The sequence below is a fragment of the Nematocida displodere genome (genome assembly GCF_001642395.1).
Source record: "Nematocida displodere strain JUm2807 chromosome Unknown 3, whole genome shotgun sequence".
Taxonomy (NCBI): domain Eukaryota; kingdom Fungi; phylum Microsporidia; genus Nematocida; species Nematocida displodere.
The window spans coordinates 382,491-405,384 of NW_027138158.1; the positions used below are offsets into that span (position 1 = coordinate 382,491).

Sequence of the window (22,894 nt, forward strand, 5' to 3'; positions counted from 1 at the left end):
GAGCCTAGCCCACAACCAGGCTTAGCAGCAGAAAGACGCCAATAAGAAACACAAGAAAGGACATTGCAGCTACCCGAAGGTCTTTCTCACAGTAGCCTTTGGTGCACACCCCCCTCCAGCCACACGGCGTTCCGTTGGTGAAGTACTTTCCCTTGAGGAGAACGCTTTGTCCGTCGAGGTTGACACAGCTCATTTGGCAGCCGTTGTGCGAGGGCGTAGCTGAGACAATCCCAGCCCTGTCCCCGGCCATAACGCACTGAACGTCCTTGCTGGTGCACACCCCCCCCGCACAGAAGCCAGATGCACACTTCTTCCGGTTCGGGAGGAACTGCTGGGCCGGGCACTGGGCAGAGACTCCGTCGCAGATGGCGTCATACTGGCACTCGTTCAGGGCCCCGCGGCAGAGAGTGCCCCGGGGGAGGATCTTGCAGTCCTTGCAGCACTTGTTGTTGGCGTCGGAGCACTCGGCCCCAGGACGAAGCTTGCAGAGGGGGGTGCAGCACTTGTCGCCAAACGGGCCTGCATCGCACTCCTCTCCCTTTTCAGCTATGCCATTGCCGCAGACGGCGTACGGCATAATGACGTCCTCGGCCCTGGGGAGGTCGGTGCTTAGGTAGAGGAGGGCCGCAGTCATCTCTCGGTGCGAGGAGGGGGAGAAGGAAAGAAGGGTCTGCTTGGACTTTCTGCTCATAATATAGGCGCCTTGGCAGTCGCATCCATGGCAGGGGTGGCAGGGATAGTTGGTTGGGCTGGCTTCCTTGCACGAGGCTTCGTCGCAGTCGTGGACCAGGCCAAAGTTATGGGCCATTTCGTGGGCGAGGGTAATAAACTGGTTTTGGTAGAGAACACTGGCGCTGGCGTTTCTTTTGGAGTTGTTGCCAACGACATCTACCCAGGCAAGACCAACCTTTTGGTTGACTTTGTTTCCAGTGAAGAGGTGGTAGATCAGGCACTTCTTGTTCTTGTGCTTGATGTAGTCGGTGAACTGGAGCAGCTTTCTGCTTAGGTCGCCCGTGGAGTTGAACCACCGCGACTCTCGGTCAATGATGACGTCGGTAACGTAGATTTGGGTGTTGAAGGCTTTCTCATAGATTTTGCTGGCTAGGTTGACTGTTTCAAGGGCAAACATCATTGCGCTTTTGACTGAGCCGTTTTTGCTAATGAACGAACTATCAAGGGCAACGGCTATGGGGATGGCTTTTTTTTCAACTGGGTGTTCGGGGGCGGTGCTGTTTCTTCGGCCGCTGCGGCTTATTTCTTTGACCTTGGAAAAAAACGGGATGCCAAGAAAGGATCCGTCGCCCTTTTGGATGGTGTCGGGCTCTCTTGGAACGAGTTTTGGCTTTACGTAGGCTTTTCTGGCTCTTCCGCGCTTGGACGGTCCCTGCTCTGCAAGGACCTCGTTGGAGGGGCTAGGGTTTGGGCTGGGCTTAAGGGTGGATTGGCCCAGGGGTAGTGTTCGGGTTAGAAACTCGTAGATGGTCATGTGTTCGGGGGTGTCGGTGCTTGTGTCGGTGTGTTCGGGGGTGTCGGTGCTTGTGCCAGGTACCGGTACCGGCGCTGGTTTCGGCGCTGGTCTTGACCCAAAGCCTAGGCTCCGGGCATTGCAGGAGGTACACTTTGCCTGTTTGCTCGGGTGCGTCCGGGACAGGGCCTGGCTTAGCTCTACTTGCTTTATTTCTCTACGCAGTCTTTGGGAGGCTTCTTTTGTGGTTTCTTCAGGTATGTCTCCGAACGGTAGAGGCGCTTGGCTCACTGAAATAGGCCTCCACCAGAAGAAAAGCTGGTTTAGAAGGCTTGGAATGCCTGTTTTGAGGCGCTGCATGAGTGGAAGCTCTGGTGCTGGAAGGGGCTCTGGGCGGTTTCCAAAATAATCTTTCATGGCATCAAGATACTCTACCTCTAAGATGTCTTCGGTAAGGTCCGGGCTGGCCATTTCTTGTGTTTCAACTGCCGGCGCTTTGGTCGTATCGGGATCTAAGAGTATGCTGCACTCCATGTTGGCGGTCGGGTTGGCCGCCTTGAAGGCAATTAGGTCGTTTCGGCGACAGCGCGGATTAATTAGCCGCTTTGGCTTAATGTGAATTACAGTGTCCCCGTCGATGATGACCCCACTAAGAAGCCCCGTGCTTACCTCGCGCAAGAACCACCCTTTGAGTTGCTGGATAATATCGGCCCTTTCTACCCGCGCGCTTCTTCCAAGGTACTGGTGCTTCTTGGAGTAAACGGAGGTAAGCGTTACGTACGACTCAAGACTAAACCTCTGCTCTATCTCTCGTTCTATCACGGCGGAGTACTCGACCCCATCTAAAGTGAAGCTTAGAAACGTGCGCATGCCCTTGTCCTCGCACAGGGTAACATCCACGGCGCTTTCCACGTACTGTTCGTCGATGTAGTAGCTGAGCACAGCCCCCATCAGCAAAAACACCCAAAACAGTGATGGTGCACCTTTCATTATGCTTCTGTATGTCTTTCATTTATTTCAAGAAGTCTATTTAACCTTATTAGATAGAATTCGGGTAGGGGCTTTGTTTGGATACTATCCTGACATTTACCGCCCCATACCGACACTACCCTCCCATACCGACACTTACCGACACCCCGCCGACAAAGCCTTTAATGCTGGGCCATATGTCTGTGACAGGCGCTTTTCTCCGGGCTAGCTCTGAGATGGTTCTTTTAAACTCTTTGCACCCTCTCTGTCCATGAAGTGCTGGTTCAATTGGCTTTAGGTCTGCATAGGTGCATAGGTGGGGTGTGTGTTCGGGTGTGGCGGGTGGCTGGGGGGGCTGGCTCGGCGCGTCAAGTACAAAAAACCTTTCTCGTTCAAAAACTCGTTCAGGTAAGGTTTTGAGGTAGGCCTGGATGGCCACTGAGATAGAAACTGGAGCGCGTTGCAGAATGCTTTCTTCTATTCGGGCAAAGAACATGGGGTCGTCCATCGGCTTTCTTCCAAGCATAACTCCATCAACAGACTCTCTTACTGCTGCAATCTCTTCTATTTGCCGCAAGCCTCCGTTAAGAATAACCCTTAGGTGGGGCAGGTCTTTTTTAAGCTGGAAGACGTAGTGGTACTTCAGCGGGGGTATGGACCTGTTCTCCGCGGGGGACAGACCATTGAGGAGGCAGGAGCGCGCGTGGACGTAGAAGGTTCGGCACGGAGAGAGCTCTGCAATGGTTTGGACCATTTCCTTGAAGGTGGCGTACGTTTCGGTGTTGTCAACGCCCACGCGGCACTTCACACTCATTACAACCCCAGTGTCCACGTAGACCCTCTGAACTATCTCAGCGATGTCTTTGGGCCTCTTCATTAGCACAGCACCAAACCTTCCACTCTGGACCCGGTCACTGGGGCAGCCACAGTTCAGGTTTACTTGGCGGTATCCAAGGGCGACTGCACGGGCCACTGCCTTTGAGAGACTTTCCGGGTTAGACCCTCCCACCTGGAGGACGCACTGCGGCGAGGGCAGGCCTATTTTTCTTTCCAGCACAGAGCTGCTCATATAGATAAGCGAAGTGTCCACAACCATTTCAGTGAACACCAAAGACCCTGGGGAGACTATTTGCATGAACTTTCGATACTCTGGGGTAGATACGCCCACCATTGGTGCTACAGACACTTCAAACTTCATGTTAGCAAAATTTGCAAAACGGGTGTGCTCTGGTTGAGACATTCGGTGGCCGGGGTCAAGGTTTGGGCCAAGGTTCGGGCCAAGGTTTGGATCAGGGACGGGGGCAGAAACAGGGGCGGGGGTAGGAGCAGGGACGGGGGCAGGAACAGGGACGGGGGCATCAGGTAACTTTCTTTTTATTTAGTTCGGGTTAGTGTTCGGTTAGTTCGGGTTGGTTCGGGTGCCTTGTGTGTGGCTGCTCCTAAACCTAACTACCACAGGCCTAGAAAACCACAGAGCTGCTGAATCCCACGAACGTCCAGGGGTCCTACACTAACCTGCTTCCATACGACCTGGCCATTGCTGAGACTGGCTATGAGGGTGGTAGGCACCTGTCTGATGGATAGTTGTTTCGGGATAAAGTCTGGGGCGCTGGCCTGTGTCGTTTCATCTACCGTGCAAATAGAAAATGCGGGGGTATAGTTCGGGTTGTCGACTAAGAACTGGGCTAGGGTGGCTTTGTAGACATCGCAAGGTCTACAGTGTTTAGAAGACACTATCACAACGAGCTGTTTGTTGGGAAGTCTGGAGAGGATGTTCATTGCATCCCTGGTTGTGGCTACTGCTTGGATCGGGTCAGATTGAGGCATGTTGTTATGGCAGTAGGTTGTCTGCATAAAAATAAAAATGAATAAAAGAGACCACGCTCGGTAGACTGGGCATTTCAGCATAAATATCTCCCGTGACAGACATAAATAGCCTTAGGCATCTACCCATTTGTAGAAAAGACCTTTTAGCGGGGTCTAGAGCCCATTTCTTCTTTTTTTGGGGATATTTCCCTTTCTCCCAGCTTCTAAGGCCTGTTTGGCCTTTCTAATGTAGGTGCTGGGGTTAGAGGCATAGACTGTAGCTGCTTCATTGTTAGCTGGTGACTCGGTGTTTGGGGAAGATATGAGGTCGTACAGAGCCAGAAGAATGCTTTTTATGTTCATTGAAGGCCTCCACTCCGAAGAAAGAACGTCCAAACAGACAAAGCCGTCGCTGTAGATGTTCGGGTGGAAGACGTTCGACGTAAACCTGACATTTGGTGGTGAAGCGGGATAGTCCTGGTAGAAGTCTACCAACAAGTGCAGGGTATGTCCCTGGAAAGGAGAGTCCTCAGGCCCGGGAATGGAGCACTCCCACGCGAACAGGTTGAGAGACCCGTCCTTTCCAGGCAAAGGCTTAGCAACGTACCCAAACGGTCTCTCCTTCCTCCAGTTCTCTCTCTCCTGCAGTATCCTCTTCTCTGCGTTCATGAATAAAAATGGGACGGAACCCGAACTAACTGGACCCAGGACCCAGACACCGGGACACATTTTTATTGAGTGCTGTGGTATGGCACCAGCAATCCTTAGACGTGGATAAAAGTACAGGTGGTTTGCATGTGGATGGGGTAGTCAAGGGGGGGAAGGGTCTGTCGCTCAATGTACTGGTGCATTTTCACAAACATCGCTGAAATGGTTGTGTTGTTGGACACCCGCGGCCTGAACGACTCGCCAGTGTACGTCGAGCAAAAGAGACACCTTCCCTTGGAGACACAGGCGCAGCTGTCCTGGTACTCGGAAAGCGAGAGGAGAGAGTTGGAAGACCTCCATGTTTCGTTCTCTCGTGCTGAGTACCTTGTGTCAACGAAAAGCTCAGAGTTCGGGTAAATCTTTGAGAGGGCGTAAAGCTTGGCCTGGCACGAGAAAGACAGGTCGTGGCCCTTCTTCAGGGGAGGAAGCGTCTTCCACTCGTCGTCCAACGAAGCAATGGCAATGCCAACGTTTGGCCTGCACGACCTCCGAATGAACCGGGAAAGGTTGCCTATGCGCCTGGAGTCAATAATAAGATCGTCTTCTCTGAGAATGAAGCTCCTGCAAGAGCGCGTGGCTCTTTTAGCAAGGGCTCCTTTCTGAACGCTTGCCTTGAGAATGACTCCCCCAATAAACCCTATCTCATCGTTTGGGAGATACTCTTTCCGGGTGAAGACGCCAATTGGAGGAACACCCCCCGCACCTGCCCGCTTCTTTCCCACGCGCTGAATGAACAGCGACTCTTCCAGGAGGGTGTTCACCCGGGTGCTTGTTTTCTGGTACTCCCCGTTTCTTTCCTGTAAGACGTCATTGGTGTAGACATAGTCAAATCCACTTTCAGTACATCTTGAGCAGTAGGAAAAGATCTTCATCCGAACGGCTTTGCACGAGGACACGATGATTTCTCGGTTGTTCAAACATGTTTCTTCAGAACACACGTTTAACCCCACCCTAAGGAACATTGCGAATTTTGCAATTGCAATTAAATGTCTGAATATTTGGCGGACGAGAAAGAGCAGCAAACAGTCATGCTCGTTCTTGGAAGCATTCTCCAGGAGGCACGCGCAGCTCCTGACGGGTGCTCAGTCTTTGGGCAGCTGCTTGGGGAGAAGGTGGCCGAGGAGGCCGTTTCTAGCGGGGTGTTCGCTCGGGTGGAAACGGCAGAAGCCTTTACCACCGCCTTTTTTAGCGCGGTCTTCCCGTGGTACTTCCACTTCTCGCCCTTGCCGGTGCTTGACCCAAAGACGCACAAAGCTACCGTCCCCCTCTCCCCCCCCGGGGTAGCCGTTTGTGATAAGAGTGATTTTATTAAGATGGTCCATCAAATGTTCCTAACCGTTTCAGAGCGTGTTCTGGGGTGTGCTCTAAAAGCAGCTCTTTCTGGTGACGGTTTAGTTGTTTTTGTTGGGAAGGGTTAGTTCGGGGTGGTCTGGTAGTCCAAGCGTGGTTTTATTTTTCTCTTTTTATTTTTACACCCTGCATAAATGAACTCACTAAAGTACCCCGCGCCCGAGATAATAGCTAGGACATGCAAGAAGAAGAGGTTGATACCAACACCAAACTCATACTACATAGACATCAAATGCGGCACCTGCGAGAAGAAGACTGTTATTTTCTCTCACTGCCAGACACCAGTGTTTTGCAAGTCCTGCTTAACTGCAATTGCTAAGCCAACGGGAGGAAAGGCCAAGCTCACTGACGGATGCAAGTTCAAGACAAAGCCTGCATACTAATACTAGGACATACCGTAATGCCGTAGTACCGTGCCGTACCAGTAAAATAAAGGTAAACAGTTTAGGGTGTTTTTCGGGGTGGGTGTTTGTGGGAAGAGGGAGAGGGCGTGTGGGGGGCTTGGTGGGAGACTAACCCCTTTCCTCAATCTTTGAGAGTCCTTCGATGATGTTTGTATCTAAGTTCGTGGAAATAGATAGCTCGGTGAGTGTTGATATTTCTCCAGTGTCCTGGGCGAGGAGGGGGGTGTGTAGGGCAGTGAACCTTTGATACTTTTTGGCTGTTTTGGGTGTAAGAATGCCGTACTCGCTCATTCTCTCAAGGTCTTTTGGGGAGAGTGGTGGAAGTCTGGGTTGAACGACCTTAAGCAGAAGAAGCAGGCGGGTGTAGGTCTCCTCACTGTTCATTAGATAGAGAAGTAGAGTGACTATGGTTCCTCCGTTCCTGGCAACAATGGTGGTTGCCGTTTTATGCTCGCCACACTCTCGGCTCTCAAGGGGTGATAGAAGGGTGGTGAACGAAGCAATTAGCTCGGGGAAGTGTGTTTTGAGGCATTCTCTGGAGGCTCTTATGCCCTCGAGGGCGTCGCTGAAGTATTCAGCGAATCTTGCCTGTAGCTTCTGGTCAATGTCAATTAGCGACTGGGTGGGGGATGTAGTTTCTCTTACTGAGCAGATAAGCACACAAAACTCAAAGGAAACGTCGAATTCTTTGTGGGCGATCTTAGATATCTCGATTGAAGCAATTAATGGTTCGGGGGTTGCTGGGTGGGGGTCTTGTGCTGTTGGGTGGTTCTTTTTCCAGTAGACGTACCACAGCAAAAAGTAGAAGTTGGTAATGTTTGAAGAGTTGATGATGGCTTTGAGCGTGATGCCATCAAGGTAGAGAAGAGGATTGAGGTATTTTACAAAGCTTTGGGTATCTGTAACACTTGTAGATGCAAGAATGCCTACTTTTCGAATCAGCTCTTCTATTTCAGGTGTTGGAGTCTGGGCAAGCTTCTCCAAAAGAACGAGAACCGCAGAGGCACAGCACCCACTCTCAAACACTTTCTCAGCAGTGGCACAGAAGAGGTCAACACCCACCCAGTGCCTCTCTAAACATTTGGCGTAGATAGACAATCCGTGTGACAAAATTTTCTCGTTTGCCAGTTTTTCTACTGGCTTTTTTCCAAGGTTCGGGGTTTTCGGGATGTTCGGGATGTCCGGGATGTTCGGGGTTTTCGGGACTGTGGCGTTTGGAGACGGGGACGGGGTCTGGGTCTGGGCCAAGGTCTGGCTGAGAATCTCTCCAATCCACTGGGCATAGAGGGAGTGGCTGTTCTGGAAGGGGCTGTCCATTAGATACCCAATGATAAAGGTTTTGGCTAGAAGAGGCATTTCTTGCTCAACATAAGCAGTGTACTTGGTGAACAGACTCTTCCGGTGGCAAATGCCCCACTGAAGAAGATAGTTCAGGTTCGAGTGCAGTAGTGGAGAGGAAGTTAGTGGAGCGCTTGGTTGGAGGACCTTGCAGTAAGCTACAGAAGCAATGTCCTCGTCAAAGGTTTTGGTAAGCATTTTCATGGTTCTTGAAGACTTTAGCTGCTCGAGCGAACAGGCACCAAGTACATCAACCACTGCAGATAGTTTAAGCCTTCTATGCGCAGCCACCGCAGAGAGTATTTCCAAAAGCTTTTTGGCAACGTAGGTATCGGGGGCTGGCAGAGACATTGAGTACTCAAGCACAGTGGCAAGAGTTTTTAGAAGCATTGGAGTGTCCCCGGGAGAGAGAAGTAAAAGAAACTGCTCAGTGTTTGCACAGATCAAGTCAATCTGCAGCGCTCGGGTAGTTCTTTGCTTGTTTTTCATCAGATCAATCATCCCCTTAGCTATCTTTCTCACCCGAACTAGCCCAAAGGTCGCTGCGTGTTTAAGCACAAAACCTACCGCTGTCTTTCTCACCTTCTTCTCAACATCCCTCGTTCTCTCTCCAAGGTAGTGAATGAGTGCTGAAGGAATGTCTGGAGAAGACGCAAGAAGTACGGAGTATACACCCGTGATAACAGATGAGAAGATAACCCGATTCTTTCGTCTTTTGTCGCATCCAATAGTTGTTGCGTATGAGAGTATTTGTGAAGCAAGGGTAGCATACTTCTCCTTTTCACACGACCCAAAAGCATGCTCCACCTCTTTTGTGGTCGTTTCATCGTTGATTTCCATCTGGAGGATAAGACCAAGACTCTCCCAGTACTTATCTATTTCGTCGGCTCCTAGCTGATCTGGTTCATTTCCATCCTTATGCATTGATAAAATAAAAAAGTATCCTTTTGTGCACCCGGTCGTGCACCATGGCATACCGTGCACCACGTACCGCACCGCGGCATACCGTGGCCAAGTGTTTAAGATATAATTCTCTCAGAGTTGTTTAAGGTAGCATTGTTTCTCATCAAACGATCAGGCAAACGCAGGTCTCTTCATTGAGAAAGGATGGGTGGAGCGTATGGCGCGGTCAAGCACCCCTGCCACAGCATTGGCCGCAGACTGTTCTAGACGTGGTCTGCTCGCTCCACAGCACCCGGCAAGGCTATTAGAACTAAATGACTGGGGCTAAAAAATGAAAAGAATTTATAGGCGTCGGCGGGGCTAACCGCAAAGACCGGGACAGAAGCAGCAACCCTTTATTGTTCATTTATTATTACGCGGCTACTTTTTGAACTTATTAGCCTTCGCCTTCTTGTCCTTAACCGTGGTGAATCCTTCACTGTCGGTATCTGGATCGGTTTTTGATGCTTGGGTAACTGTCGTCTTGGCATGGACTTTCTTTGGATTTGGGGGGGTGATGTTTTGAACGGCGGTGTAGCTGAGGGGCTCTTCAACGGGCGTCTTCTTTTTCTTTGTTTTGGACCCTTTGACGGTAATCCAGTCGTCCTGGTCGGACTCTGAGTCTTCCTCCTCCTGTTTCACGTAGTTTCCTTTGGCGTCAAAGTACCCGGTGCCGTCTACCTTGATGTCCCAGTCGATTGGTTCGTCTGCGCCAAGCTCCTCCGTTTCCTCGTAATCGACTCTTAGACCGTCGGGGGTTGTTGTGACTCTAACTTCCTCTTCAACGGCGTACGTTACGGTGTACGATCTTTTGGCTGGTGGGGTGGCAAGAAGAGTTTTCTCTTTCTGTGAGAGCTTGCGGGTGAGCTGGAGCTTTTGTGGATCGCTGCCGAGTATTTCTGAGTCTTCATTTAAAAATGCGGGAATGTGCTCCTCTAGAGAGTCAATTTTACCGAAGAGCTCGTCAAGCACGTGCGGTACCCGCTCTGTTTCTTCCTCTAAGTGCTTCATAAAGAGAAAAACAGAAGAAAAAATAAAGGAGGCAGCCGAGCTAGAATATGGAAAGAAGCGAGTAGTAGACGCGGCAGATGGTATAGTACCACTTTTCCTCGGACCCGGCGCATAGATCCAGGCTCAGGCCGCGGGTTAGGCTTGTGGTGGCCGATAGAAAAGCGAGGAGCATTAAAAAAACAGCAAGCGTACCGTGCTCCGTGTGCGGAGGGGCTTGCTTGGCCGCAGCAATTGAGTCTACATTGGCCAGGTGCAGCAGGAGGACCATGCCCACAAACAGCCAGAGCATGCTTCCACTGGCAAGGAAGAAAAAGTAAAGAGAGAAGAGGCAGATAGAGACTAGCCCGAGCCCGAGCAGGTTAGCAAACTGCCGGTAGGTGGCAAGGACCGTGTGCCAGGCTTTTTTGCGAAAAGAAGGATTTTCAGGTAACTCAGTTGGCTTAACGAGAATGAAGCCGTTCAGGAGATAGTTTTCCAGGTAGCAGAAAACAAACGAGACAGAAATAATCAGGAGAGAGACGATGTGGTGCTTCAGGTAGGTGTTCATAAAGAACCCAGCCATAAGATTCCCGTAAACAACACAGAACACGCCAATTGACCCAAAGGCAAGCAAGGAGCTATCAAAGACCAAAGAGACCCAGGAGACCAGCACCATTAGAGACCCCGTGGGAGGGTGTGGAGCAAGAAGGGCAAAGAGTGGAGAAAGTCCAAGGTATACTGCTTTTCTCCTCATCCATCCAAGCACCCGAAAACCTTTGCTCCAGAGAGAGCTCATATCTCTGCTCCTATTTGATAGACACATTATAAGCCAATCAGAAAAAAAGATTTAAAGACAAAGATTGGGGTGGAGGATGATAGAAGACCCCCACGATCAGATACTAGAGGTTGAAAAAGCACACACCAAGGAGCAGCAGAAAGAGCACACTGCAGAGATTCTTTCAGCCATTAACACCCTCAAGCACCAGAACGATGGCCAGGCTATAAGCGGGCTTGAAGGGCTTTACCAAAAAGTTTCGGAATTAGATGCTGCCATTGACAAGGCCAAGAAAGTGGTCCAGGTGGCTCCAGGGCTTATCGAAAGCGTTAAAGCCCTCTCTGAAAACCCGATAGTCAAGAAGTTGATCAAAAAGAAGCCTCCCGCCCGAAGAGATCGAACACTATTCGACTTTGTAGGCGAGGGCGAGGATATTGGCGAGGGTGATGAACAGGCCGCTGACCAGGCCAAGGACACTGACCAGGCCAAGCATAAGGACAGTGGTGAGGCCAAGGACGCTGACCAGGCCAAGCATAAGGCCAAGGACACTGACCAGGCCAAGGATGAGGCCAAGGACGCTGACCAGGCCAAGCATAAGGCCAAGGATAAGGACGGTACCAGCACCAAGGACACTGACCAGGCCAAAGAAGAGACCAAGGACGTACACAGTACCAGCACCAAGGACACTGACAAGGCCCAAAAACAGACCAAGGACAGTGGTGAGACCAAAAAACAGGTCAAAAACAAAGATAAGAATAGTGACATGTCAAAAAACAAACCCTAGTATCACTACGCTACCTTACCCCGCGCTACCCTACTACCACACCACCCAAACCCCGAAACCCAGAACCCCGAAAACCCAAACCCCGAAAACCCGAAAACCCGAACAATCATTGGGCCAGGAATCTGCCAATAGTTTTCTGCCAATAATTTTTTCTGCCAATAGTTTTTTTTCATAAATATAAGATTTTTTTTCACATGGCCATGCAGACACAGCAAACAACACAGATCCACAGACCAAAAGGTAACAAAAAAGCCATGTTCTATCTTGGAGCATCAGGCTTGGGCCTTGCGGTTATGGCATACGTCATAGCAACTGCATACTACAAGTTTTATCTCGTTGATAAAGACACAATGGGAACATTCTTCTACTCCTGGAGAATAGAGGGTGCAGACGATGCAATGTTCAAGGAAAGAATTGGAAAGCTACCAAGTGGCGGGGGAGTAACCGCTGAGACTAAAGAGATTTTCACAACGTACTTTAACGATCAGTACGGCGAACACATGCCAAGAGGAACTAAATTCTATCTTACACTAGGCTTCCCCAACCAGGAAGTGTTCCTAAAGCTTCGTAAAGCGTTCACTGAAGCCGATACAAACAAAGCTGTTGGGCTTAAGGGAAACTACGAAGAGGACACACCCGAGAAGGAAATCATGGACTACATTAAAACCAGCAACAGCCCTCTCTACATGGAGCCAATGACAACTAAAACAGTTAAAGAAGCCATTACCAAGGCATACAAATCAATGACTACGACAGAGCAGAAAACTTTTAAGACAGTTGCACCTCTAGTTATCGACTTCATGAACAAAGTTATCAGTGTAAACGCCGAGTACAAGTTCGATGGCACAACCCCATCACCCCAAGCAATTGAAGACCTTACCGAGATTCTTAGAGCGATGGACACGGAAAAACGACAGACTTCTGCCAGTGTAGAAGGAGAGGCCTCTACCACAAAACTCAACGACGACATAAAGTACATGATCAAGCACATGAAAAAACCAAAGGGTAATGACCTGCCAGCAAACCTGGCCACTAACTTCTTCAGCGAAATGATCTACGGAAAAAACTCTACCCCTTCAGCCTTTGGATACTCTAGACTAGCCTACCTGGTCTACTACTTGACTCTGGACGTGGACCAGGAAACGTTTAGCAGGGGCGAATCGCTTGCCACAAGACAGGGGGAGGCTGAAAAGAGAACAACTGCTCTATCCACCGCTATTGCTTACGGCTTTGCCAAGCTTATGTCCGAAGATATCAGTGCAAAGGTCGTTAGTGACAACCGAGGAGTCGTTGTTTACTCGCTCTTTACGCCAACAATCACCAACGCAGCCCTTCCAGAAGCTGCGTATTTGGAGGACCTGAGAGCTTCTCTTAAAGAGAAGAAGGCCTTTATTGCCACTCTTTAAGCGGGGGCAGGGCTGGGTGTTTTTCAATAAAAAGACTGAGCTATAAGCCAGAGAGGGCAAATTTTTATTTCAGCGATGGAGCGTAAGTGGGGAGGAAAGCTTAGGAAAGAGCATATGTTCCACATCGTGTCTTTGGTTGTGCTACTGTCTCTGTGCGCCTACAACATCTTCCAGCTGGTGAAAAGGAACAAAGAGGCTCCAGTTGAGCTCTCTGGACTCTTTAAAGCGGGGTACATATCCAAGTTTAACGAAGGACTTTGGGCGCGGAGGGTGGTAGACTCGGAGGGCTTGGGGTGCATTAACATTCCAGAGAGCGCCGAAGTGTTGGTGCCCTCGGCAAGTCTGGACCTTAAGAAGGCGATGGCTGGGATGCTGAAAAACAAAATCAGCAATCCTTTCCTTTTCGGGTTTGCAGACAACACGACTAGCCTAGCCACGTCGCTTGACCGCATTTTCAAGCTAAAGATCAGCCACAACGCCATAGTTTTCACCAACCGGGTTATTAACACCTATGCAGCCTCGTTCTTTAGCGGGGAGATGAAGCCCACGGAGTACCAGGCCTTTGTGGACGTTATAGCTGAGCTGCTCATAAAGTCAGAGAATGGGTACCCCAACCGAAGCACCAACACACCAGCCACTTCCCCGGCCCGAACCACCCAGACAGCCCCCCCACCTCCTACCATAATGTCAATGCTTTACAGCGACTACGTACTGCTTGGATCTTTTATTGGGGAGTATGCAACCATCTTTTTGGGGCACCGCATACCCTTTGAGGTGTTTGCTGAGAGCTTCAACCTCACCAAGGAAGAGCGCGCGAGCAAAACCATTCAAAACCTGATTGGGAACATTGAAATCACCCCAGAGCCCAACCGCGTGGTTGTAGGATAGTGCGGGTGCGCTTGCACTTGCCAGAAATAAAGAGTCTGTTTCTTGATTGTCTCTGATGCGATCTGCCACACAGCCCAATCACCTAACCCGATCACACATACCAGATAACTTTTGAAAAAGAAAATGCAAGAAAGAGGAGAGGAGATGACGCACAGAGAAGAGGATTGTTTAGACAATTTAATAAAAAGAAGAAGATCAGTTGATTTGAAAGACTCAGAGCTTTCCAGAAGATACCTTACCTACAAAGGAAAAGAAATAGACTCTGTGACTATGAGCATGACAATGATAAGAAAGATTAAGATGAGGTTAATTGACTCGCTTGTTCCTGGATCCTCTGGATGGTCGCTTGTCTACTCCACAGACGTCCACGGATACGCACTAAGCACGCTTATGGCCAACGCCCAGCAAGGACCCAGCAATGGATGCTACGTGCTTGTCTGTCTTGAAGACGGCGCCAGTGAAAGCGAGTATGAAAGAGTCTTTGGTGCTGTGTTTACGACCAGAATGGTGTACAAAACAGCCCCTTTTGGAACTCCAAGCACTGCTCTCTTTGTGTTCAAAACCCCCAGGGACCAGAACCCTTCAGGCAGCTTCAATACGATGCTGAACGTGTACAGCGCAGACGGGGACGAAAAGGGCTTCTATATTATGGCGAAAAAAAGCTACATTGCGTTCGGGTGCAGCCACGGACGCTTTGGCCTGCTTTTGAACCAAACGATGCTCCAGGGCCAGTCGCATCCAGTTGACACCTTCAAAAACGAGCGTTTGAGCCTGAAGGACAAGTTCGGGGTCAGGCACCTGGAGCTCTGGCACGTGCTGCTGTAGGAAAGGAATAAACTAGGCTACTGTGAGCACTGGGTGCTGGGAGGAGGAGGAGTCGATGTCCGTTGTTACTGTTTCGTCCGTTTCAAACTCCGCGGCCTCCTTGGGCGCTGAGGTGCTCTGTTCGGGCGAGGTTTGGGGGAATATGCTGCTTCGGAAGGTGAAGAGGCATATGCCAATGGTGGCCAGGACCAGCCCCCCAATGTTGGTCGTGGTAAGATGGACCATGCCCTTTTGTATGGAAATGCCAACAATCATAAGCTCTTTGACAATCCCTGCAATGGAAAGGGTGATAACGCTTGTTTTTGAGATAAGCAGGTACTCGGAAACACAAAGGAAGAAGGTAACAAAGGCCCCAGCCAGAATAAGAAAGACGGAGAAAAGCGTTGACTCCAGGGTAGCAAAGCCCTCAAAAGCGAGGAAGTCCTGCACCCCCTCAAAAGCAACAAACCCGATAAAGAGGAAGACGCCCATAATGAGTGAGAGTATGCATATGCTGTGAATAATCGAGCGGTTCTGCTTTAGCATGTTGTTCTTGATGAAGTACTCAACAAACGCCCACCTAAACCCGGCCATCACGGACGACGCGATAATCATAAGGGCGTCGCCGCTGTTGCACTCCACCGAGGTGTTCATTGAGGTAAGGAAGATGCCAAAAGCAATGGTGATGATGATGAAGGCCAGAGAAAAGGTAGGCTTCTCCAAGCGGAACAAAAACCGCGAGAAAAGGATGAAGACCGGGGTGCTTGACTTAAGCATGGTAAAGAAGGCGAGAGGCACCTTCCGCAAAGAGTACCCCGAAAACGCCGTGTCCACCGAGCCTGCCAGGGAGCACAGAACCACCCACTGGTTAAAAGTGCCCATTTCCTCAAAGAAGTCGAAAACCTTTCGGAAGACGTTTCGGTTCGGGGCTTTTCGGGGGGTAGAGACCTGGACGGGCGTAGATGCGGGCGTAGATGGCGCAGGAGTCCCGCTGAGGATGTTTTTGGGCGATGTTTCAAGAGGCGACCCAGCCCACTCGCACTCAAGAGGGGGAACGGTGGCCTCCATGGTCATGCGCAGGGGCTTGTACCGCTTTGCTAGAAGAATGCAGAGAAGAGCCAGAGCAAAGTGGATGAGGTTGTACATTGAGGCAATAAACAGAGGAAAGCGGAAATTGTAGTTGTTTTTGGAGAGGAGGTACGACGAGAAGAAGCTCATTCCGAGTGAGGCAGCATAAAACACACCGATGTATGCTCCGATAAACACTACGGTTTGTGCTTTCATTTTCATGCTGGCGTATTTCTCTCTAGACACTTTCTTTGATTTTGTGAAACATGTTTCAGAGGAGCAGAGGACAAGAATGGGCGCGGTGGGTGCATAGCCTGGTCCGTGAAAGCCTCGTTGATGAAATTGTGGTTGCTGCCTCTTTGCTGGAAATAGCTGCGCCTGCTGCAGGCGCGAGTGGGGCTGGCGTGGTTCCTTTACTGGTTTTTGCGCTGGTTTCACCGCTTGCTGCGTGTTTCAGCAGACAGGAGCTGGTTGTTATTGGGGGCGTGTTCCACCGAGTTCTTTCTGTGTCGGAAAACGCCCAGGGCATCTTTTTGGGGGTGCTTGGGTTCAGTAAGCTGGTGCCTCTGGGGACAGCCCTTCGGCCCATCCTTGCAGAGGTACTGGGGGAGGCTCGGGGCCTCCTTTCGGGACAGAAACAAGAAGACGTGCAGGGATGGTGCGGGTGTGCCGCTTTTCTTGGGGCGCTTGCGGTGGTGCAGGTTGTGCTGTGCAGGAGGGGGGAGCGGGTGTCGGTGAATCTGCGGAGAAAGCTTTTCCACTTTGCAGCTTTTGGGTACTTTGCCTGTGCGCCGGTGCATCTGTTACAGAAACAGTCAGTTTGGGCGCTGGGGCTGTTCCTTAGCATGCACAAACTGTTTGCCATAGCCAGCCGCGTGCTAAAGAAGACGCTTACCCACAGATCGGTGTTTGGAGCGTTTATTTCAGAAAGGGACCGGAGGGGGGTTCTGTCGCACGTTCTGCTTCTTTGCGGCTGCTTTCTGCCCCTTGAGCTAGTCTACTTCCAAAAGGGCCGGGACAGCTTCCTTTTTGTGCTGTCTTCCGTCTGCATTGTGGACGGGGTGGCTTCGTTCTTTGTTCGGGACAAGGGAAGCTACAAGAGTCTTCGGGGCAGTCTGATGGGCGCAGTGGCAGCGATGGCCGTTCTTTCGTGCATGGGGGTTAGGTACCCCTTTGTTTACTACTTGGTGCTTGGAATGGCGGAGTACACCACCAGGCTTAACGACAACATAACTCTTCCCGTGGTCGCATACTTGTTGTGCTTGTGTTAGTGTGTTAGTGTTCGGGTGTTTTGGGTGCTCGGGTGGTGAAACCCCGAAAAAACCGAAACCCCGAAACCCCGAAAACGAAAACGAAAACCTGAAAAACTAGTTAAAAAGTTTATTGGACCTTGGGCCAGCACGGGTTGTGTGATCGTGATATAATGCCCTGTGCAAAAAGATAGCGTTGATAAGGGAAGCAGAGCCCAGCATTAGATAAAACTCGGTGACCCATTCTACCATTATCTTAGTTTGTGGTTATTTCTATCTACTTCAATCGACCAGTTGGTTTGTTTTGCTGTGGATGAAATTGGGAGCAAAGCGGCTGGCGTGGTGGTGGTTGACATGGACTGTAAACACCCTTCACAGAGAGATAGGTACTCAATGCCCCCGGCCGCCTTGAACTGATAGTACCCATTGTTTGTTCTAATGACCTCCCAGAGCCCCTCGGTGCTGTTGTCATCAATGCTGGTCTCGTGGAGAGAAAGCATGGTGGAGAAGACGTTTGGAACACAATGGGCACACCTGGTTAGGTACTTGTCTGTAGAAAGGTTCTTTATCGCACAGACTCCATTGTAACGGACAAACTGCCACTTGGCCAGGCTGTTGTCGAACGAAGAGTAGACAATGGCAAGTGTTCTCTGGGTGGCACGCACACAGTCGGTGCATGCGGCCATGTAGAGGTTGCTTATAACTGACCGGAAGCCTACCTGGTCAAAGCCGTCAAGGCCTAGGCACCCCCCCTCCTGCAAAACCGTTGGGGCATGGATCTTGGACCTGAACTTCTTATTCTTCACTATAGGCTGTTTTGACTGATCGGGATCTGGGCGGGTTGGCCAGGGCTTCTCAGGGGGCGAAACATAGGTGTTGGGAATACAGGTAAATCCTTTTTGGCAGAGAGAGTCCATGTTTTGTTGCCCTGCAGCATCTTTGGGCCAGGGCTTAAATGTGTTCGCATTTACATAAGCTTTGTGGTTATCTGCCTGAATCTTGTTGAACTGATCCTTGCGACATTGTCTTGCTTCGGCCATGCGAACAGCAGCCACCAAAAAAAGAACCATCTTTTCTGTTACCTTCATCTGATCTGATTACCTCGGTGTTATTTATGGTCTGTTTCTGACATGGTTTCACAAAAGACCCTTCTATTTGCGCACGCTTCATGAAACATTGTAGCTTATAAGAGGGGGCGGGGGTGTCCTTGGGGGTGTTTGGGGTGGGTTTGAGCGGAGCTCAGGAAAAGTTTTTGTGTTCGGGTGTAGCTCTTGATAAAATAGGCCTCTTTTGGTGATCAAGCACCTGCTGGCAATCAGAATGATGGGGCGCGTTGATTCAAATACCTATCTCTTTTTCTGAGGCAATGGGAACATACGATGACGAGGTGAAAAGACTTCTGGTCCAGATGGATGAGGTAAAAGAGAAAAAGCCAAGAGAGGAGAGGGTTCGGGAGTGCCATAAAGTTGTTCTGGACGTTTTCATCCAAATCAGAGACCTTGATATTGGGCCTGATACCTTTTCCCAGATTTCCCGGAGCACAAACGCCTGTTTTAGAACGATGGAAGATGTTGGCTACTTTCTGGCAAGCGTTATCTACAAGAAGGTTCTTGAGGGCGACCCGATTCTGGAGACAAAGAAAGAAGTTCGCAAAACCAGGCTTCTTTACAAGATCAGGAATTTGTTCGACTATATCCTCGATGCAGGGGCTGACAACATCTCGCCAGAGCGCACATACGTCCACGGCTTTCGAAACAACACCCTTAATTACATGCTGGCCAAGGGCCGGCCAGTCCTGGACGCGTATGAAAAGCGGATGGATGTCTTGCAGAGAGAACACATAAAGAAACAAAGAACTGCCAACCACGACAAGCAACTAGCTGAGAAAGTCCGCGAAACCAATCTTCTGTGCTCAGCCATCACCCCAATTGCACCAAAGGGGCCGTCTGTGTCATTTCTCAAAGACGAGTTCTTTGGCGCCTTTTTCACCACCTCAGAGGAGTACTGCCGGATAGATGGCACAGAAGTGTTTCTGCCTAATGGAACACTGAATGAGGAATGTTTTCCAACAGCCCCGTCAGAGAACTGGAGAAGCGAGTACAGTCTTCTGATGGCAAACTACTACGCCATTCTTAACATGGAGATGGGGAGTGAGCTCTTTGACTTGGCAAACATACAAAGAAACCTGGCAAACTACATCACCTCCCTGTCCTACTACAAGAGGTTTGTGCTGTTCAATAACTATTAGTGCGGGCGTGGTATGGTGTGCTTGGGTACCTGAGATACAGACGTAATAAATATTCACTATACCATAGTCAGGGTCGGGGTGTGGCTCAGTAGGGGTCCATGTAGAATGGGGCTGTTTTTAGCGGTGGTCTTTGGCTGTGTCCTTAGATGTGGTCTTTGGCTGTGTCTTTGGCTGTGTCTTTAGATGTGTCTTTGGCTGTGTCTTTAGATGTGGTCTTTATTTGTAGGGTTAGTGTTCGGAACCCCGGAACCCCGAACTAACCAGGCTCTGAGCCCAGGCATCCTTTGCACAGAAGACACCTCCATAGAGAAGGGTTGTATGCCTCAAAAGACCCATTGGCCAACTCGATTGCGCCCGGTAAAAAACACACCCTTGCCTTGTGCTCGAGAAGGGCAAGAATATACCCCTTTAGCTCGTTGTATATGGCTGCGGCGTGTTGTCGAATTAGCTCGGTGTTCAGGGTGGATGGTCGAGAAGAGGTGCTGGCAGAGGGAACTGTTCCCACGTTTGAGATGTGTCTTTGAATCATAACCACTTCCTCAATTCCTAAAAGAGAGTCTTTGTGTTTCGGGTTAGGACTGGGGCTCTGGTTGGGGCTGGGGCTTGGGTTGGATACAGGTGAATGTTTTTCTAGACAGCAGCAGTGTGTTCGGACTAGCTCGGCAAAAGACGCCCCGAGTGCCTCTTTTAGAACTTGGCAGATTTCTGATGTTTGTTCGTTGATGGAAAGGATTGTCTCGTGCATCTGTGTGGCCAGGATGGTAGTAAGAGCTGTGAGTAGAAGCCAGAAGGCGTGTCTTTGCATGTTGTTCAGGTGTGGCTGAATGTGGGGTATTTATAGACTAGTGTCTTGTTGATGATATCACACTAATAAACAAAAGTTGGATTGTTAGAACGTCTTTGTTCTGTGCTGTCACATTCCCAATCCAAACAAACACAACCTGATGTTCGGGCTAGACTCCCCTGGTGCTTGTTGTTGTCTGTGTGGCAAGTCCGAACCATCTTGGAGTGTTTCGGGCATCTATCTGCGAGACAAAAAGAAACCTTAAATCGAACAAACGTCATCTGCAACTTTTTCAAAAATGCATTTTATTTATACACTTGAGAAGCTTAGTTGATTAGCTTCAAACTAACCCTGATTATGGCCAGCTGGATGGGTTATTGCTTGCTCATAGAGCTCTTCCACCGATCGATCTGGCCTGGAAGGCTTCCATGATCGGCCAACAACGCCCCATTCATCTAGGGATGTATTCGGCTCTGGGGCTGTTCCTTTCGTTCGCTATCAGGGAGTGGCATCTATGAATTGCGTTTTCCACCGACCTGTCCATGTGGGCGGTTAGAATTTTGGTCATTTCATAGATCTCTCCAAGGATTGCTTCTGTTTCTCTAGATCTGCACCCGTCGTCATATTCGCTGTTCCTTCTTCTTAGAGAAGGCTCGGGCGTCGAGAGAGGGAACTCTTCCTCAGAGCCCTCGTCTAGCACAAAGTCGTTTGGCTCTTCCATCTTGGGAGGGGAGGGCCTAGGTGCTGGTTCGGGCGCTGGGTTGGATTCTGATGGTATGTTTGGTGCTGTTGTTGATCCCGGGGCTAAATCTGTGCCTGTGCTTGCTTCTGGGTGGGCAAGTGTGTTCGGGCTTGGGTTTGGGTTAGGGTTTTTGGCATAGACTGGGCACTCTCCTTTGGCAACTTTCATGTTGAGGTTGCATGCATTGACAACCACAAAGGCCGAGCTGTTTATGGCTCCGGTAATCTTGCACTGTTCTTTGGTGCTGTGCTGTGCTTCTATTGTTGAGGCGGATATGGTGGCTATGAAGGCTAGTAAAGTCAAAAAGTTGTATACTTGCATGCTTGTGGCTAGCCCATACCTGGTGTATTTATAGATAGAATTAGAATGATATCAACAAAATAGACCGAGTTGAGGTGTTTGACACTGCTATTGACCCAAACCACACCAAACAGACATCCCAAAAACCAAAAGTCCCAAAAACCCCGAAGCCCGAAAACCAAAAGTCCCAAAAACCCCGAAGCTCCAAAAACCGAAAACCGAAAACCGAAAACCGAAAACCGAAAACCGAAAACCGAAAACCGAAAACCGAAAACCGAAAAAAAGAGGGGAAAGGGGCGTAGCTAAATAGTGAAAAATTTTACAAGTCCGAATGCAACTCTACACTAGTGGAAGAGATGCACCAGTGGCCAGTCAAACCACAGCCACTGTCTCTAGAATAGTATATAAAGGTCTTATTGTTGCGTTCGGCGTGGTTCTATACTTTATGTACATCCTAACTGTTGGTGAAAGAATGTTTCCTGCCAAGGAGATGTTTGGCGGCTCGGACGCACGCTATCTGAGCACCCTCCTGTTTGTTGCGGGCACCTGCCTCTCCCAGATGGTCTTCTTTGCTTTGTCCGCATTTACATCGGGCGTAATGTCCTCGCCCATCTCCGAGGCCTTCTTTAGCACCAGGGCTCTAGGCGCCTCGCTGGGAAAGAGCCTTCCCCCCGAGGAAGTCCTCCCCACCATGCTGGCGTCGCTGTTTCTTGCTGCGCTCCTAACCAGCGCCGTCTTTTTTGCTCTTTTCGCTCTCCGAGCCGAAAAGGCTCTCCAGAAGATTCCTTCCTCGGTCTCCCAGGCCCTCTTTGTGGTTATTGGCTTTCTCTGCATTGTCTTTGCCAACGAGAGAGTTGGGGGCCTCAGCATTGGCGTGCCACCGTGGGCGGTGTATGCCGTGTTCAATGCGCTGGGGGTTGTGCTCTGTGTGGCTGCCCACTGCCTGAAGAAGATGGGCCTGGTTGTGGGGAAGTACAGCATTCTGTTTATTGCGGGCGGCCTGAGTCTCGCGTTCTATCTGGCTAAGCTGGTGGGAGGCGCGTCTTTTGCGTCTCTGACTGCGCAGGGCTGGTTTGCTTCCGACCCCTCAGCCCCCGCGGCCTTGGTTCTGCCGCGCATTGAGGGCTTTGGAGGGGTGAACGTTGCCGCCGTCTGTGCACACCTGCCAAACATTCTGGGCATCGTGGTGGTTAACGCTTTGCAGTTCCCAATTAACTTTCCGCCCACCTCCAAGGCGCTTGGACAGACGCCCTCGGCACGGAAAGAGCTTCTGGCAAACGCGGTGGCTAATGCAGCTACGTCGCTTGTTGGGGCGTCTGCCGGGGCGCTGCCAACTGCAACCATTGCACTGCACGGGGCAGGCTCGGAGTCGCGGGGGGACACTCTGGCCATTGCTGTGGGGCTGTGCGTGGCCTTCTGGGGCGGGTACCGCTACACGCTCTACATCCCATTCGTGGTCTTTGACACGCTTCTGCTGGTTCTGGGCACAGGCATTGTGCTTCGAACGTTCCTGGGGGTGTTCAAAACCAAGCCACAGACAATCCCCTTCATTCTTTCGGTGGTGCTTGTTTCGGGGCTTACACAGAGTCTGGTGTGCGGGCTTCTTGCAGCGGCTGTGTTTCACTGCTGTGGGCATGGTCTCTCCCGAGTTAGAGCCTGGAGGAGGCTTGTGGCTCGCTGTCTGAATCACAAAGAGTAAATTATTTTTAAAACATACGGGTTGGGGTTGGGTTTGGTGTGTTGGGATGTGTGGGGTCGGGATGTGTGGGGTTGGTTTGGATATGTGCGGGTGTGTTTATTATTAGGCGAATAGACCGCGGTATGTCACACTGGACCTGGGGGTTGGCCTAGGAGTTGAGGCGGTGGGTTTGGG

The 22,894-nt window shown here is 50.4% G+C and overlaps 21 protein-coding genes across 21 annotated transcripts; 9 read left to right on the top strand and 12 right to left on the bottom strand.

The window, feature by feature from the left end:
* Nucleotides 1-4: 4 nt before the first annotated feature.
* Nucleotides 5-2,416, bottom strand: NEDG_01216 (uncharacterized protein; the record flags this gene model as incomplete). Its single annotated transcript, XM_067688634.1, has 1 exon — nt 5-2,416. The coding sequence occupies one exon, from the start codon at nt 2,414-2,416 to the stop codon at nt 5-7; it is 2,412 nt and encodes an 803-aa protein (XP_067543822.1).
* A 154-nt stretch (nt 2,417-2,570) lies between these two features.
* On the bottom strand, nt 2,571-3,632 carry NEDG_01217 (tRNA-dihydrouridine synthase A; the record flags this gene model as incomplete). Its single annotated transcript, XM_067688635.1, has 1 exon — nt 2,571-3,632. The coding sequence occupies one exon, from the start codon at nt 3,630-3,632 to the stop codon at nt 2,571-2,573; it is 1,062 nt and encodes a 353-aa protein (XP_067543823.1).
* Nucleotides 3,633-3,883: 251 nt separating this feature from the next.
* On the bottom strand, nt 3,884-4,288 carry NEDG_01218 (uncharacterized protein; the record flags this gene model as incomplete). Its single annotated transcript, XM_067688636.1, has 1 exon — nt 3,884-4,288. The coding sequence occupies one exon, from the start codon at nt 4,286-4,288 to the stop codon at nt 3,884-3,886; it is 405 nt and encodes a 134-aa protein (XP_067543824.1).
* Nucleotides 4,289-4,414: 126 nt separating this feature from the next.
* NEDG_01219 (ubiquitin-conjugating enzyme E2 I) lies at nt 4,415-4,909 on the bottom strand (the record flags this gene model as incomplete). Its single annotated transcript, XM_067688637.1, has 1 exon — nt 4,415-4,909. One exon carries the CDS (start codon nt 4,907-4,909, stop codon nt 4,415-4,417), a length of 495 nt encoding a protein of 164 aa, XP_067543825.1.
* A 95-nt stretch (nt 4,910-5,004) lies between these two features.
* NEDG_01220 (uncharacterized protein) lies at nt 5,005-5,910 on the bottom strand (the record flags this gene model as incomplete). The annotated part of the gene is made up of 1 exon (XM_067688638.1): nt 5,005-5,910. One exon carries the CDS (start codon nt 5,908-5,910, stop codon nt 5,005-5,007), a length of 906 nt encoding a protein of 301 aa, XP_067543826.1.
* A 24-nt stretch (nt 5,911-5,934) lies between these two features.
* Nucleotides 5,935-6,366, top strand: NEDG_01221 (uncharacterized protein; the record flags this gene model as incomplete). Its single annotated transcript, XM_067688639.1, has 1 exon — nt 5,935-6,366. The coding sequence occupies one exon, from the start codon at nt 5,935-5,937 to the stop codon at nt 6,364-6,366; it is 432 nt and encodes a 143-aa protein (XP_067543827.1).
* Nucleotides 6,367-6,432: 66 nt separating this feature from the next.
* NEDG_01222 (40S ribosomal protein eS27) lies at nt 6,433-6,681 on the top strand (the record flags this gene model as incomplete). The annotated part of the gene is made up of 1 exon (XM_067688640.1): nt 6,433-6,681. The coding sequence occupies one exon, from the start codon at nt 6,433-6,435 to the stop codon at nt 6,679-6,681; it is 249 nt and encodes an 82-aa protein (XP_067543828.1).
* A 129-nt stretch (nt 6,682-6,810) lies between these two features.
* Nucleotides 6,811-8,964, bottom strand: NEDG_01223 (uncharacterized protein; the record flags this gene model as incomplete). The annotated part of the gene is made up of 1 exon (XM_067688641.1): nt 6,811-8,964. The coding sequence occupies one exon, from the start codon at nt 8,962-8,964 to the stop codon at nt 6,811-6,813; it is 2,154 nt and encodes a 717-aa protein (XP_067543829.1).
* A 399-nt stretch (nt 8,965-9,363) lies between these two features.
* NEDG_01224 (uncharacterized protein) lies at nt 9,364-9,993 on the bottom strand (the record flags this gene model as incomplete). Its single annotated transcript, XM_067688642.1, has 1 exon — nt 9,364-9,993. The coding sequence occupies one exon, from the start codon at nt 9,991-9,993 to the stop codon at nt 9,364-9,366; it is 630 nt and encodes a 209-aa protein (XP_067543830.1).
* A 40-nt stretch (nt 9,994-10,033) lies between these two features.
* NEDG_01225 (uncharacterized protein) lies at nt 10,034-10,795 on the bottom strand (the record flags this gene model as incomplete). The annotated part of the gene is made up of 1 exon (XM_067688643.1): nt 10,034-10,795. The coding sequence occupies one exon, from the start codon at nt 10,793-10,795 to the stop codon at nt 10,034-10,036; it is 762 nt and encodes a 253-aa protein (XP_067543831.1).
* Nucleotides 10,796-10,844: 49 nt separating this feature from the next.
* NEDG_01226 (uncharacterized protein) lies at nt 10,845-11,531 on the top strand (the record flags this gene model as incomplete). The annotated part of the gene is made up of 1 exon (XM_067688644.1): nt 10,845-11,531. The coding sequence occupies one exon, from the start codon at nt 10,845-10,847 to the stop codon at nt 11,529-11,531; it is 687 nt and encodes a 228-aa protein (XP_067543832.1).
* Nucleotides 11,532-11,725: 194 nt separating this feature from the next.
* Nucleotides 11,726-12,937, top strand: NEDG_01227 (uncharacterized protein; the record flags this gene model as incomplete). Its single annotated transcript, XM_067688645.1, has 1 exon — nt 11,726-12,937. One exon carries the CDS (start codon nt 11,726-11,728, stop codon nt 12,935-12,937), a length of 1,212 nt encoding a protein of 403 aa, XP_067543833.1.
* A 75-nt stretch (nt 12,938-13,012) lies between these two features.
* NEDG_01228 (uncharacterized protein) lies at nt 13,013-13,825 on the top strand (the record flags this gene model as incomplete). Its single annotated transcript, XM_067688646.1, has 1 exon — nt 13,013-13,825. The coding sequence occupies one exon, from the start codon at nt 13,013-13,015 to the stop codon at nt 13,823-13,825; it is 813 nt and encodes a 270-aa protein (XP_067543834.1).
* Nucleotides 13,826-13,948: 123 nt separating this feature from the next.
* NEDG_01229 (uncharacterized protein) lies at nt 13,949-14,650 on the top strand (the record flags this gene model as incomplete). Its single annotated transcript, XM_067688647.1, has 1 exon — nt 13,949-14,650. The coding sequence occupies one exon, from the start codon at nt 13,949-13,951 to the stop codon at nt 14,648-14,650; it is 702 nt and encodes a 233-aa protein (XP_067543835.1).
* Nucleotides 14,651-14,662: 12 nt separating this feature from the next.
* NEDG_01230 (solute carrier family 35, member C2) lies at nt 14,663-15,919 on the bottom strand (the record flags this gene model as incomplete). The annotated part of the gene is made up of 1 exon (XM_067688648.1): nt 14,663-15,919. The coding sequence occupies one exon, from the start codon at nt 15,917-15,919 to the stop codon at nt 14,663-14,665; it is 1,257 nt and encodes a 418-aa protein (XP_067543836.1).
* A 44-nt stretch (nt 15,920-15,963) lies between these two features.
* On the top strand, nt 15,964-16,968 carry NEDG_01231 (uncharacterized protein; the record flags this gene model as incomplete). Its single annotated transcript, XM_067688649.1, has 1 exon — nt 15,964-16,968. The coding sequence occupies one exon, from the start codon at nt 15,964-15,966 to the stop codon at nt 16,966-16,968; it is 1,005 nt and encodes a 334-aa protein (XP_067543837.1).
* Nucleotides 16,969-17,198: 230 nt separating this feature from the next.
* Nucleotides 17,199-18,035, bottom strand: NEDG_01232 (uncharacterized protein; the record flags this gene model as incomplete). Its single annotated transcript, XM_067688650.1, has 1 exon — nt 17,199-18,035. One exon carries the CDS (start codon nt 18,033-18,035, stop codon nt 17,199-17,201), a length of 837 nt encoding a protein of 278 aa, XP_067543838.1.
* Nucleotides 18,036-18,313: 278 nt separating this feature from the next.
* NEDG_01233 (uncharacterized protein) lies at nt 18,314-19,195 on the top strand (the record flags this gene model as incomplete). Its single annotated transcript, XM_067688651.1, has 1 exon — nt 18,314-19,195. The coding sequence occupies one exon, from the start codon at nt 18,314-18,316 to the stop codon at nt 19,193-19,195; it is 882 nt and encodes a 293-aa protein (XP_067543839.1).
* A 256-nt stretch (nt 19,196-19,451) lies between these two features.
* On the bottom strand, nt 19,452-20,000 carry NEDG_01234 (uncharacterized protein; the record flags this gene model as incomplete). The annotated part of the gene is made up of 1 exon (XM_067688652.1): nt 19,452-20,000. One exon carries the CDS (start codon nt 19,998-20,000, stop codon nt 19,452-19,454), a length of 549 nt encoding a protein of 182 aa, XP_067543840.1.
* Nucleotides 20,001-20,430: 430 nt separating this feature from the next.
* On the bottom strand, nt 20,431-21,042 carry NEDG_01235 (uncharacterized protein; the record flags this gene model as incomplete). Its single annotated transcript, XM_067688653.1, has 1 exon — nt 20,431-21,042. One exon carries the CDS (start codon nt 21,040-21,042, stop codon nt 20,431-20,433), a length of 612 nt encoding a protein of 203 aa, XP_067543841.1.
* A 310-nt stretch (nt 21,043-21,352) lies between these two features.
* On the top strand, nt 21,353-22,720 carry NEDG_01236 (uncharacterized protein; the record flags this gene model as incomplete). The annotated part of the gene is made up of 1 exon (XM_067688654.1): nt 21,353-22,720. One exon carries the CDS (start codon nt 21,353-21,355, stop codon nt 22,718-22,720), a length of 1,368 nt encoding a protein of 455 aa, XP_067543842.1.
* Nucleotides 22,721-22,894: the final 174 nt, after the last annotated feature.